Genomic DNA, 12,324 nt, shown 5'->3' with positions numbered 1-12,324 from the left:
TTTTTTCTTTTTTTAATAACGAATTGCAAGAGAATATATTAATTCTGGCTGAAAAATTGTGCCCCAAAAGCCAGGAAAATTGAACTCTTCCTTCCTACAATATTGAAATGATGCACACACTCAATCCCTTGAACGTTTTGTCAGGGTATCAGAATGAATTTACCAACGCACCCTGTGTTGATGGCTGCAAACGAGTTCTATTTGGATGAAATGTATGCTTATAACTATCGCAATGTCGTCCAGTAGCCAAAGGTAGAATCCTGTTTGGTTATCATGATTTTTACTGCTGTAAATCCATGTTGTGGTGTAAGGAAGCCATATGCTGAACTAGCTATACGTCACACATTTTTTGCCATGACTACTGCTTCTTCTACTTCCATTTATTCTGAACAACAAACTGGACTGGTCTACAAACCCGGACACCCTGATTAGGAAAGGACAGAGCCGACTCTTCCTACTCAGGAAACGGAGGTCTTTTGGGGTTCGGGGGTCGCTCCTTAAGACTTTCTATACCGACACTCGTTCCTACCGACTGCTGTCAGGCTGCTGAATATAAATAACAATAATAATAATAATTAATAATTAAATGATGTGAAAGACAATTCAAAGACTGCGATTTATCCATTTTGTGTTTATATTGCACTTAATTGAACTGTGTTTGTTGTTTTTTTTCTTCTTTTTTCTTTCTACCTACATTCTTGCTGCTGGTGGCTGTAAATTTCCCCAGTGTGGGACAAATAAAGGATATCTTATCTTTCTTCAACATTTGTTTGACGGTTTGCAAATACTTTTGGTAAATTACCACCTCGTTCTTTAGAATACAGTAAAGGAAGTAGGCAATGACATGCCCCCCGCTATGTCGAGCTCAGGGTCCAGTTGAGTTCTGTCACGTTTGCGAGGTGATGGTGGAACCCAAAACTGCTTTTTGGGGTCCACCACCTACCTCGCAAGAGGGAGGAGCAGGGTGTACTTGACGAATTGTATTAAACATAGAGAAAACTAAATCCAAAACCAACAATGTCCAAAGTATCAAACAAAAATCATGACTAAAGATAAAACATAACAGCAACCAAAACATGACTGAAACAAACCTGATTGCAGCAAACAAACGGTAGCCAAGCCCGAACACCGACACTGAGTTCGGGCTGGGAATCCTTTTAAAGCACTAACTACATAATGACAAACAGGTGTGCAGCTGCATGGAGAGCCCTGCAGTGCCCCCTGTTGGTCCCAAACCGAATCATGACAGTACCCGTCCCTCAAGGGACGGATCCCAGACGTCCCAAAATTGTCCAAAGGCTTGCCTCGCCGAGGAACTGGAACGAAAGCGACGACGACCTTCGTCTCGCCGGAGAACAGGATCAAGAAGCAGCGGCAACCCTTTGGCTGGGCGTGGCCTGACATGGATGGAGCTTTTTCTCCTTGGCTCTCGACGAAGGCGGACGCTTTTTTGCTCTCCTCCTGCTCCTGCCCCCCCCCCTTCTTGCTCGCCACTCAGTCTATGTGCTGTCCTTGTGCTGTCTTTTCCTAGCCTCCGCCGTATTTTTCATCCTAAAAACAAACCATGGAATTGGTTGGCTGGTCTCGTGATGCAATCGACAAAATTTTCTCAACGAGAAGAGCAGGCAGCGGAGAGCCTGCTTGCCCCTCGGGACATTTGCTGCCGGGTACACCATAGATCCATGGAGGAAGCGGAGAATGGTGTGCCTGTCAATACTGTCCGTTGAGGAGGAGGAAAACATCTACACTATCAGCCTTCTGATAGCAGGTATGCTGCAGTTTGGTGTTAGAAGTTTCCTTTTCTATCGCAAAATCCAACTGACGGAGAAGCTTTATTGGAAGTGAAGAAGCTGCTGGTCATTCTCTGGTCTAGCGCGAATGTCCAACACTCAGACTCAAGCGGTGACTGAGCTCACCCGCAATTGCGGTTCTGGAGCGTCTCTGTACGATCCACAACAACATGGAGAAGTCGGAATTCTCACTTCAAAAAGGAATTGAGGATTTGGCTGATCGGCGCCAATGAAGGGATACAGCCACGGACTCACGGCCACCTGAAATTGTTGGCGGCCGTCCCTCCAAAAGAAACAACGCTATTTGGACCCCTTTCCCCTGGATGGAAGGTATGCACGGAAGCTTGACGAAGCAGCTGCGGCCTGTTCACGCATACACAACCAGACCATCACACACGCATACACATCCTCATCATCACCGTCTTCATCGTTCCTATTCTTTTACCCCGCGACGTGGAATGATCCGCTGAGCGCTCGGCTGACCGTGCAGCTGGTTGGACGGGCCGCGTCGCGCCCCTTTTCCATTTTTTAATTTGTTCTTCCATATCTTCTGATTCTTACTTCTTCACATTCATCATCATCTTTTTCCATTTTTTCCTCACTTTATTTTCATAGTTGGCCATTGCATTCCTGCCACCTTCTGTCCACTTACAGTGACGCACCAAGTCAAGTCAACAGTATTTAAGTTCACGAACCACCAAAGGATAGTCAACAGGGTCTGCGAGTGGAGATTTTGGGTGCCAGTCTGAGCTCAATTTTTAATATATACAAGTCACACCTGAGTATAAGTCACGGGACCAGCCAAACTATGAGAAAAAGTCTGACTTACTGTATATACTTACCGTAATTTCCCCATTGCGGGACAAATAAAGGGATATCTTATCTTATATTCTGAGAAATAGTGCACTGACCTGTTTCAACTGTACAAACATGGGAAGTCAAAATGGGAAGACTGAGAATTGCAAATTTCCCCAGTGTGGGACACATAAAGGTGATCTTATCTTAATGTTATTGTGTGTTATTTGCCCTCTCAGATTTTTGATCTGATCTATGTTATCTGTGTTGTATGTTGCAGACTGGCATGATGCAGGGCTAGTTCGAGACATTGAGATTGCAACAGGACAAAACCTAGGTTCTGAAAGACTGGATAAACGGCGCAGAAGAAAGAAGAATAAATACCCCAACCTCAGCAATCTGAAGGACAGCGGCAACACATCACGGGCTCGGCTTGAGAAGCGGATATTCAACAAGTAGGTTATTTTCAGGTGCAATCTCATGATTTAACACTGTCTATGTAACACAGATCGTATTTTGTTGTTTTTTTTCTACTTTTCCTTATTTTCTCAATTTTCCCTCTAGGAGCGCCATGCGCAGAGTTGCTGAGACGATGAATAAAGTTGACAGGAAAAAGCATGAAAAGTTTTCCAACCAATTCAACTATGCCCTCAACTGACCTTCACGGTTATTTTTCATTATTTGTTTTGTTTATCAATAACTGTACAGTGATCCTTCACCACTTCACACTTTAAGTTTTGTGGCTTCAGTGTTTTGCGGGGGGGTTTTCCCCAAAATTGAAAAAGCAGACTAAAGAATACAGCCATATCGACACTCATATTGCAGAAAGACGCTTTGCGTCATGTTGATGTGCGAGAGAGGAGGTTTCCCTGCATGCTGAACAAAGTGCTGACGCGACTTCTGGGAGATGATTGGCTGTGCATCATCGCTAGTCTTTTGACTCCCATGCTGTATCTTAGTGTTGTGTTCATGACAATTTTTTTATATTAGTTAGGCTGCGCTCCAACCCCTTGCCGACGCTGAAGCAATGCTTCCTGGCTGTATGGAAGTGTTTCAAGCCCATTCGTCGTAGATGGCACCATCAACAGGTACACGTTGTTTCAACAGTGGCGGTGGGGAGTTCTTGGTTTGCAAGCTTGACCGGTTTATTTTGAAGGTTTCCTGACCCAGTCATTTTTTAGACACGTCACAAGGAAGCAGCGACACAGTCAGCTCAGACGAAGGCTAAAATGAAAACTGAAACTGTCAGCTCAGTGTTTTTTTTTTCTTCACCAAAAGACCATGCCTCAAAAAAAAAACAAAATCTGAAACCTATTTCAACTAATAAGAAGACAAGACGAACGTCATAGCGCTACCCGTCAGCATATTTTTCTGCAATTTAAAAATATCAGCTACAGTGTCAATGCCTCCAGCAGAAGAGTCTCGCATGAAACCAAAACCTCCGAATCAATTGAGAGCCTTCGTCTACGCCACCAACACAAGCTTCTTCACCTCTCTAAGAAGGCAATGTTGATGAATGTTAATTACTGTCGAAGGTTTTATCATTAAAGATTGAAGTAAATACGTGTACTGTTGTAATCTTTGTCTGAAATATCTAAAGCAGTGGTAGCCAACCCGCGGCTCGCGAGCCACATGCGGCTCTTGGGTTGGTTCAATGTGACTCCTGGGCTTTCACATGACAAGCGTTGAAACGCCTCCGCGGTGGCGCTGACATTCAAACAACGGCGCTATGTACAGCAGAATTAACGATGTCAGCCAGTCAGATGACAACTGAATCACCGCGCATGCGCAAACAACGGTGCTAAGCTAGTCAGTGAATTACCTCTGATTTTAAGGCAGAGGTGCCCAATTCATCAAGCGGAGCCAGCAGACTGGTCCCAAGTCGACCGCGAGGTTTGGGAGCAGGGAATGGGGGGGGGGCGGGGGGGGGACAACATTGTGTGTCTATGTGTTTCAATTTCCTTCATGGTCGGTGACGTTCCGTCTGTCCCTCATCTCGGCATGCGCACGTACGTGCGTATGCGCACATGTGTGTGCTTGGGTACCCGCGTGTTGCGTGCGTGTGTGTGTGTGTGTGTGTGTGTGTGTGTGTGTGTGTGTGTGTGTGTGTGTGTGTGTGTGTATCAGTGATGTGTTCCTCGAGCCGGTCCTTGGCCTCGAGGACTGGCTCGAGGACCGAAGGGCGGTCCTTGGTCCTCGGCCTTGGCCTCGGAGTCAAGTCCTTGGCCTTGGCCTTGGGTTGGGACCTCGGACACAACGAGGGATTAGAGCCTCTAATCCTTCGTCCACAAGTGTAAAGTGGGCCAGAGGACCGCAAAAATCATAAAGAAATCAAACAACGTTCCGTTCGCGCTCGGCAGTTTAAATAGCGTGTAAAGCCTTTCTGTAACAGTGGTGTCTTTTATTTAGTTATTTTTGCACAGTCGTCACGTTTGTGCAGTCACACTAGAATGTTTGTTTGAACCATGTAATTTGCGTTACAGCTGGAGTCAATAATGTCGGCACTTCACTTGTGGGTTTGGCCGTTGGGATTTGGAGTCCTTTTGCTCGATTCCAGTTGTGTTTGCTGAATGTTTTCTCATGTTTGGAATAATGAATATTGATAATACATAGTTTAACATAATGGTTGATTTAATTATTTATTATTATTATTGTGAAGTTGAAGGTGTTAATTAATGTAGTATTAGTGGTAGTTGTAAAAATAGTAGTACCCAGAGAATGTTTAGAGATTCAGCCATCTCGTTACCTCTGCGTCCCGCGTCCGAGACGCATAATTTTCCCACGGGACGCACAGTTCCAAATAATGTGCATTTTTGGGACGCAAGGAAATTTCTCAGTCAAAACAAATAAACAAACAAAAAAAACTACGGCAAGCCTCAGGATTTCACGGGAACAATCGTTACCGGTAGCGTGTCTTTTCCGTGGCGTCATTTCAACGGTACCGAAAAATAGTTTAACCATAAAAGGAAGAGGATGTCAAGCCACATCAATACTTACCTGTATTAATGATTACCAGTAAATTAATCTTTGCAGTATGAGATTGGAAAAAATAAAAATACTCTGATGATGCCACATGAGTACACCAGTTTTTGATCCATTTATTTTTTGGAATAAACCTGGAGTACACAGCTACTGATGTAATGTTCATTGTTAATGCATCGTTGTCAAACATTTACCCTTGAAACATTATACTTTTGAGTGTCAGGATTCTTGATTATGAATATCAGTCAAAACAGAAAAATGGGTTCCCATGATGAACGTTTACTGAACCCAACATTCGTTACCATGGTTTCCCATTGGGTAATCGGACGGAACCGAAAAACGGTTACCATGAATTTCCGAAAATCTCAGGCCTGCTACTGATTTAAATTTTTGCAGCATTTGTTTATAATTGTATGTATATGTTGTTGTGTTATTATCATATGCAATTGAATAAGTAGACCATTTCAGAATTCGAAATTTGTGACTCTCTCAATGCATAATGGGACTCATACTTTTCTCATCAAAGAGTCCCTGGGACTCGCTGCCGGTAATCTGTAAAATTATCATGCAGAGATTACCACTTTTTCTGCACTCAGTGATTGACTTCTATGCAAAGTCATTTCTCAACTTGTCTTCCGTGCCACGTCGTGCCTGTTGAGTGTTGATTTACTTCATAATAAGAAACTACTGTACTAAAACATTAATTCATAAATAAATAAATAAATTCATATATGATTTTATTTTTTTTTCCAGTATAAATAACACGTACCCTGACTGATCTCTTTGAATAAAAACACTTCATTCAAGTGTTAGGGAGTGCAAGGGGTTATGATGGAGGGGTGTTGCAAATCATGAAGACCTGCCAAGTGGTATGATAGCATTGTTTTATACATGTCCTCGGCTAGGCCTCAGCTCCAAAATCAGTCCTTGGTCCTTGGCCTTGGCCTCGAGGCAAGTCCGTGGTCCTTGGCCTTGGCCTTGGAAAATGTCTCAAGTCCTTGGCCTTGGCCTTGCCTCGGAAAATTTTCCAAGTCCTTGGCCTTGGCCTCGGAGTCAAGTCCTTGGCCTTGGTCTCGTGTTGCCGGTCCTTGGACACAAATTGTTCTGTACATGCTTGCACGTGTGCGATCGGGTCGATCGTGAGAGGTTCTTCACTTCAAAAGTCAATCTTTGGTCAAATATGTAGCGAGCTGACCCAAGTAAGTAACCACTGCAGCTCACATGCAGACAATGCCCTGTTTTGAGTGGCAACAATGGAATACAAACTAGATTTGAAGAGGATTGTTCAAGAAAAGGAATGCCAAAAGTCCCAGCACTCAGGCACTAAACACGCATGGTAAGAGAAAAACTTTCATTTATTCATTTTCCGAACTGCTTTATCCTCACTCGGGTCACGGGGGGTGCTGTAGCCTATCCCAGCCGTCTTCGGGCAGTAGGCAGGGGACACCACGAACCGGTCGCGGGGGGTGCTGGAGCCTATCCCAGCCGTCTTCGGGCAGTAGGTGGGGGACACCATGAACCGGTTGCCAGCCAAACGCAGGGCACAGAGAGACAAACAACCATCCACGCTCACACTCACATCGAGGGACACGTTTGAGTGTTCAATAAGCCTGCCATGCATGTTTTTGGAAAAACAAATTCCACACAGGAAGGCCGCAGCCAGGATTGAACCCACGACCTCTGTACTGTGAGGTCAATGCGCTCACCACTGACGCACCGGGCCGAGATTGCAGACATTTTGGAGGCATTTGTCACAACCCTACAAAAAAAGTATCTTGGAACAATATGCTGTAGCAAACGGAAACTCTGCCATTTTAAATTTTTTTACATGCTGAGCCTTTGACAAAGGTTACATTTAAAATAAAACTCAGATATTTTCTTGAAACTGCGTGTTTCATTCTGAGATATTTAGACGACCAGGAACATCTGAGCCTTTTATTTTACTCAACACTGTTGCCGGGGTTTCGCGTTGTATGCCCAAAAAAATTATGTTGATTTTGATGGTCTTAAAATGCATGATAACATATGTAACTCGGCATGCACATCATACTTTGCAAAATAATCACTATTTCAGAATCAGAATCATCTTTATTGGCCAAGTATGTAGAACACACAAGGAATTTGTCTCCGGTATAACACGCTGCATTAGTATCATCATAAACAACAAAATCATTGAACCATTTTAGAGTAACCAGTAGTTTTGTAGTACCATTTTGTAGTACAAGAAGAGTGACTACGTCAGTGACTGTTTAAGGCAGACATGTCCAAAGTCCGGCCCGCGGGCCAAATCCGGCCCGCGGTCGAATTTAATCCGGCCCTCGGCCCCTGTCATAAAATCAGTGCCTTCTGGCCCGCAGGTTGGGCGCAATGGAACACGTGTTGCATTGACTGAGGTCTCGTAGACTGGTGAGTGATGTTTCATAGAGTACTGCTTCCCTCTAGTGGCTAAATGAGTAATAGCATTCACTAAATGAGTAATAGCATTTAGACACTAGAGTGCATCACTCACGAGTTAACAAGACATCACTCCGTGTTTATATTGACTGATATGTCATATTTCAAATGATCCTTGCAGTTGTGGATATGTGTATTGCTTGTTCATTTCCCTGTTGTTCGAGTCAAAGGTTTTGTGACTATTGAAAAGTCATGGTGATACATTTTGTTTCAAATCAATCAATTTGCACTCAGGAGACTCTGTTTAAGAAAAAGTCAAGTGAATAAGCAGTTGCATGTGATATACCTGTTTCAAATGAACCAAAAGAAATTCTTAAGATTGTTGAAATTAAAATAAAAATGGAAATGTGAAACAGACTGGCTTCCTAAAATTTGTTGAACAATATTGTTGTTCAATGTAAAGAATGTCAGCCAAGCTCGGCCCCGCGACATTTTACCACATAAAATCTGGCCCCCTTGGCAAAAGGTTTGGACACCCCTGGTTTAAGGAGTTAATGGCTAGAGGGAAGAAGCTGTTTAAGTGTCTACTGGATTTGGTGTGCATGGATCTGTAGCGTCTGCCTGAGGGAAGTAGCTGGAAAAGGTGGTGGGCAGGGTGCGGGGGATCCAGGAGGATTTTCCGTGCCCTAGTCTTGATTCTTGCAGTGTGCGAGTCCTCAAGAGTGGGTAGGCCGGTGCCAACGATTTTTCCGCCGTCCTAACTGTCCGTTGAAGTCGGATTTTTTCCTTTTTTGTGGCAGCCCCAAACCAAACCGTGATGGAAGAACACAGGATTGATTCGATGACTGCCGTGTAGAACTGTCGTAGCACCTCCTGTGGCAGGCCTTGCTTCCTCAGCAGCCTCAGGAAGTACATCCGCTGCCGGGCCCTTTTCAGGGTGGAGATGGTGTTGACTTCCCACTTCATGTCCTGGGAGACTGTGATTCCCAGGAACTTGAAGGTCTCGACGGTTGACACAGGGCAGTTGGATAGTGTGAGGGGCAACTGTGGAGAAGACTGTTTCCTGAAGTCCACGATCATCTCTACAGTCTTGAGCGTGTTCAGCCCGAGGTTGTGTCGGCTGCACCAGAGCTCCAGCTGCTCCACTTGTTGGCGGTACGCAGACTCGTCGCCGTCTTTGATGAGACCGATGACCGTGGTGTCGTCTGCGAACTTTGAGTTTGACAGCTGGATCTGTTGCGGTGCAATCGTTTGTGTAGAGAGAGAAGAGCAGTGGAGAGAGGACACATACCTGTGGGGCTCCAGTGCTGGTGGTGCGTATTGATGATGTTGTTGCTCCCATTCTCACCTGTTGTGTCCGTCCCGTCAGGAAGCTGAGGATCCACTGGAAGATCGTAGGGGACACACCGAGGTGGAGAAGTTTGGGGGTGAGGAGTTCCGGGATGATGGTGTTGAACGCAGAGCTGAAATCCACAAACAAAATTCTTGCGTAGGTCCCTGTGCTGTGGAGGTGCTCGAGGATGTAGTGCAGAGCTATGTTGACTGCGTCTTCCACAGACCTGTTTGCCCGGTAGGCAAACTGGAGAGGGTCCAGCAGGGGTCCGGTGACATTCTTTAAGTGGTTCAGCACGAGGCGTTCAAAGGACTTCATGGCCACAGACGTCCGGGCGACAGGCCTATAGTCGTTCAGTTCCGATGTTGCTGATTTCTTGGGAACTGGGATGATGGTAGACTGTTTGAAGCAGGATGGGACCTCACACAGCTCCAGGGATCTGTTGAAAATTTGTGTGAAGACCGGAGCCAGCTGGTCAGCGCAGACTTTCAGGCAGGAGGGGGACACTTTGTCGGGCCCCGCAGCTTTCTTGATCTTCTGCTGCTTGAAGAGCCGTCTCACACCCTGTTCGTGGATCTGTAGTGGAGAAAAAGAGGGTGGGGGGGTAGGTAGAGTGGTTTCTGGTAGAGGTGGGTGTGTGTGGGAAATGGGGGCGTCCTTTTCAAATCGGCAGAAAAACATGTTTAGTTCATTAGCAAGACCCTTATTGTTCACTGTTTGGTGGGATGGCATTCTATAGTTAGTGATTGCTTTCAGGCCATTCCATACAGATGCAGAGTCGTTAGCAGAGAACTGGTTTTTCAGCCTCTCTGCATAGCTTCTCTTTGCGATGTTAATTTCCTTTGTCAATTGGTTTCGGGCATGTTTGTACAGTGCCCGATCTCCACTTCTAAATGCGGCCTCTTTCTCTTTCCTGAGTTGCCTGAGTTTGGGAGTAAACCATGGCTTGTTATTGTTGAAGGAGCAGAACGACTTCGTTGGTACACACATGTCCTCACAGAAACTGATGTATGATGTTACAGTGTCTGTGTATTCATCCAGTGTGCCCGTTGAAGTTTCAAAAACGCCCCAATCAGTGCAGTCTAAGCATTCTTGTATAGCTAGCTTTGCTTCATCTGTCCATTTTTTCACAGTCTTAACAACCGGTTTAACACATTTGAGTTTCTGTCTGTATGTAGGTAATTAGGGGAATAAATTGTGGTCAGAAAGACCCAATGCTGCACGGGCGATCAATCGGTATGCATTTTTGATTGCTGTATACCAGTGGTCTAGAATGTTGCCTTCTCTGGTGAAACAGTCAATGTGCTGCTTATATCTGGGAAGTTCACGGTTAAGATGTGCTCTATTAAAATCGCCCAAAATGATCAGGGTGACTGCGTATTTTAGTTCGAGTTTGTTTACTTGTTCGGCTAGCATTTGTATCGCCGTGTTAGCGTTAGCTTGTGGCACAATGTAAACACCGACGAGTAAAAAGGAGGTGAACTCATGTGGCGAGTAGAATGGCTTGCAGTTTAAAGACAGCAACTCCAGGTCCGGGCTGCAGTGTGCGTCGAGCTTCGTGACATCAGTGCACCATTCTTCGTTGATTATAGAAGCAAATCCCACCACCTTTCGATTTCCCTGATAGGTCCGTGTCGCGGTCGGCTCGGAGAAGGCGGAAGCCGGGTAGATGTAGCGCGGAATCCGGGTGGCGGTCACTGAGCCAGGTTTCAGTGAAGCACAGCGCAGCAGAACGTGCAAAGGTTTTGTTGGTGTTTGTGATTAGAAGAAGTTCATCCATCTTGTTTGGCAGAGATCATAGATTAGCAAGATGGATCGATGGGAGCGGGGTTCAAAATCCGCACTGCCGGAGCTTGACGAGCACACCGGCTCGCTTCCCCCTCCTCCGGCGGCGTTTCCATGCTCCGTACAGCGCAGCCGCTCCGCCCGCGATTAGCTCCAAAAAACCTTGTGGATTTTCGTGTGCTGGTGAAAAAAGACCGAGCGTAGTCTCCCCAATGCGCAGCAACTTTTCCCTCGTGTAAGTAAGCCGCTCAGGGTCGCCAAAAACAAACGAAAATGACAAAAAACAGAGATAATACTAGGGAGCGTGTGACCGAGGCTGCCATACCTGTCGGCGCCTGATCATTTTTTTCATTAATTGTGTTTTTTCCATCCATCCATCCATTTCCGAACCGCTTGATTCTCACCAGGGTCGCGGGAGGTGCTGGAGCCTATCCCAGCCGTCTTCGGGCAGTAGGCAGGGGACACCCTGAATCGGTTGCCAGCCAATCGCAGGTCACACAGAGGCGAACAACCATCCACGCCCACACTCACACCCAGGGACAATTTAGAGCGTCCAATCAGCCTGCCATGCATGTTTTTGGAACTTGGGAGGAAACCGGAGCACCCAGAGAAAACCCACGCAGGCCAGGAGAGAACATGCAAACTCCACACAGGGAGGCCGGAGCTGGAATCGAACCTGGTACTTCTGCACTGTGAAGCCGACGTGCTATCCACTGGACTACCGGGCCGCGTGTTTTTTTCATATATACAGTGTGTGTATATATATATATATATATATATATATATATATATATATATATATATATATAAAATCCTCATCTCACCCCTCGGGTGGTGTCCGTCCCTCATTCAGCTCGGGTCCTCTACCAGAGGCCAGGAAGCTTGAGGGTTCTGCGCAGTATCCTTGCTGTTCCCAGCACTGCACATTTCTGGACTGAGATGTCCGATGTTGTTCCCGGGATCTGTTGCAACCACTCATCTAGTTTGGGGGTCACTGCCCCGAGTGCTCCGACCACCACAGGCACGACTGTCACCTTTACCTTCCAGGCTCTCTCCAGCTCCTCTCTGAGCCCTTGGTATTTCTCAGGTTTCTCATGTTCCTTCTTCCTGATGTTTCCATCACTTGGGACCGCTACATCCACTACAACGGCTTTCCTCTGCCCTTTATCTATGATCACGATATCTGGTTGGTTCGCCATTACCATCTTGTCAGTCTGGATCTGGAAGTCCCAGAGGATCTTCGCT

The 12,324-nt window shown here is 45.8% G+C and overlaps 1 protein-coding gene across 1 annotated transcript in view; it reads left to right on the top strand.

Moving 5' to 3' along the window:
- The window catches only part of LOC127596640 (UV-stimulated scaffold protein A-like), a 96,745-nt gene extending 92,597 nt beyond the window's left edge, over positions 1 to 4,148 (top strand). Inside the window, exons 14-15 of the mRNA XM_052059389.1 lie at positions 2,866 to 3,040; positions 3,150 to 4,148. Of these exons, the coding sequence (XP_051915349.1) occupies positions 2,866 to 3,040; positions 3,150 to 3,243 (269 nt within the window). The 3' untranslated portion in view covers positions 3,244 to 4,148. The remainder of the gene's footprint in view (positions 1 to 2,865; positions 3,041 to 3,149) is intronic.
- The last annotated feature ends 8,176 nt before the right edge of the window (positions 4,149 to 12,324 follow it).

Source organism: Hippocampus zosterae, chromosome 1 (assembly GCF_025434085.1).
Source record: "Hippocampus zosterae strain Florida chromosome 1, ASM2543408v3, whole genome shotgun sequence".
Lineage (NCBI taxonomy): Eukaryota > Metazoa > Chordata > Actinopteri > Syngnathiformes > Syngnathidae > Hippocampus > Hippocampus zosterae.
The sequence above is the reverse complement of the archived record's forward strand: the minus strand, read 5'-3'. Positions and strand labels throughout refer to the sequence as shown.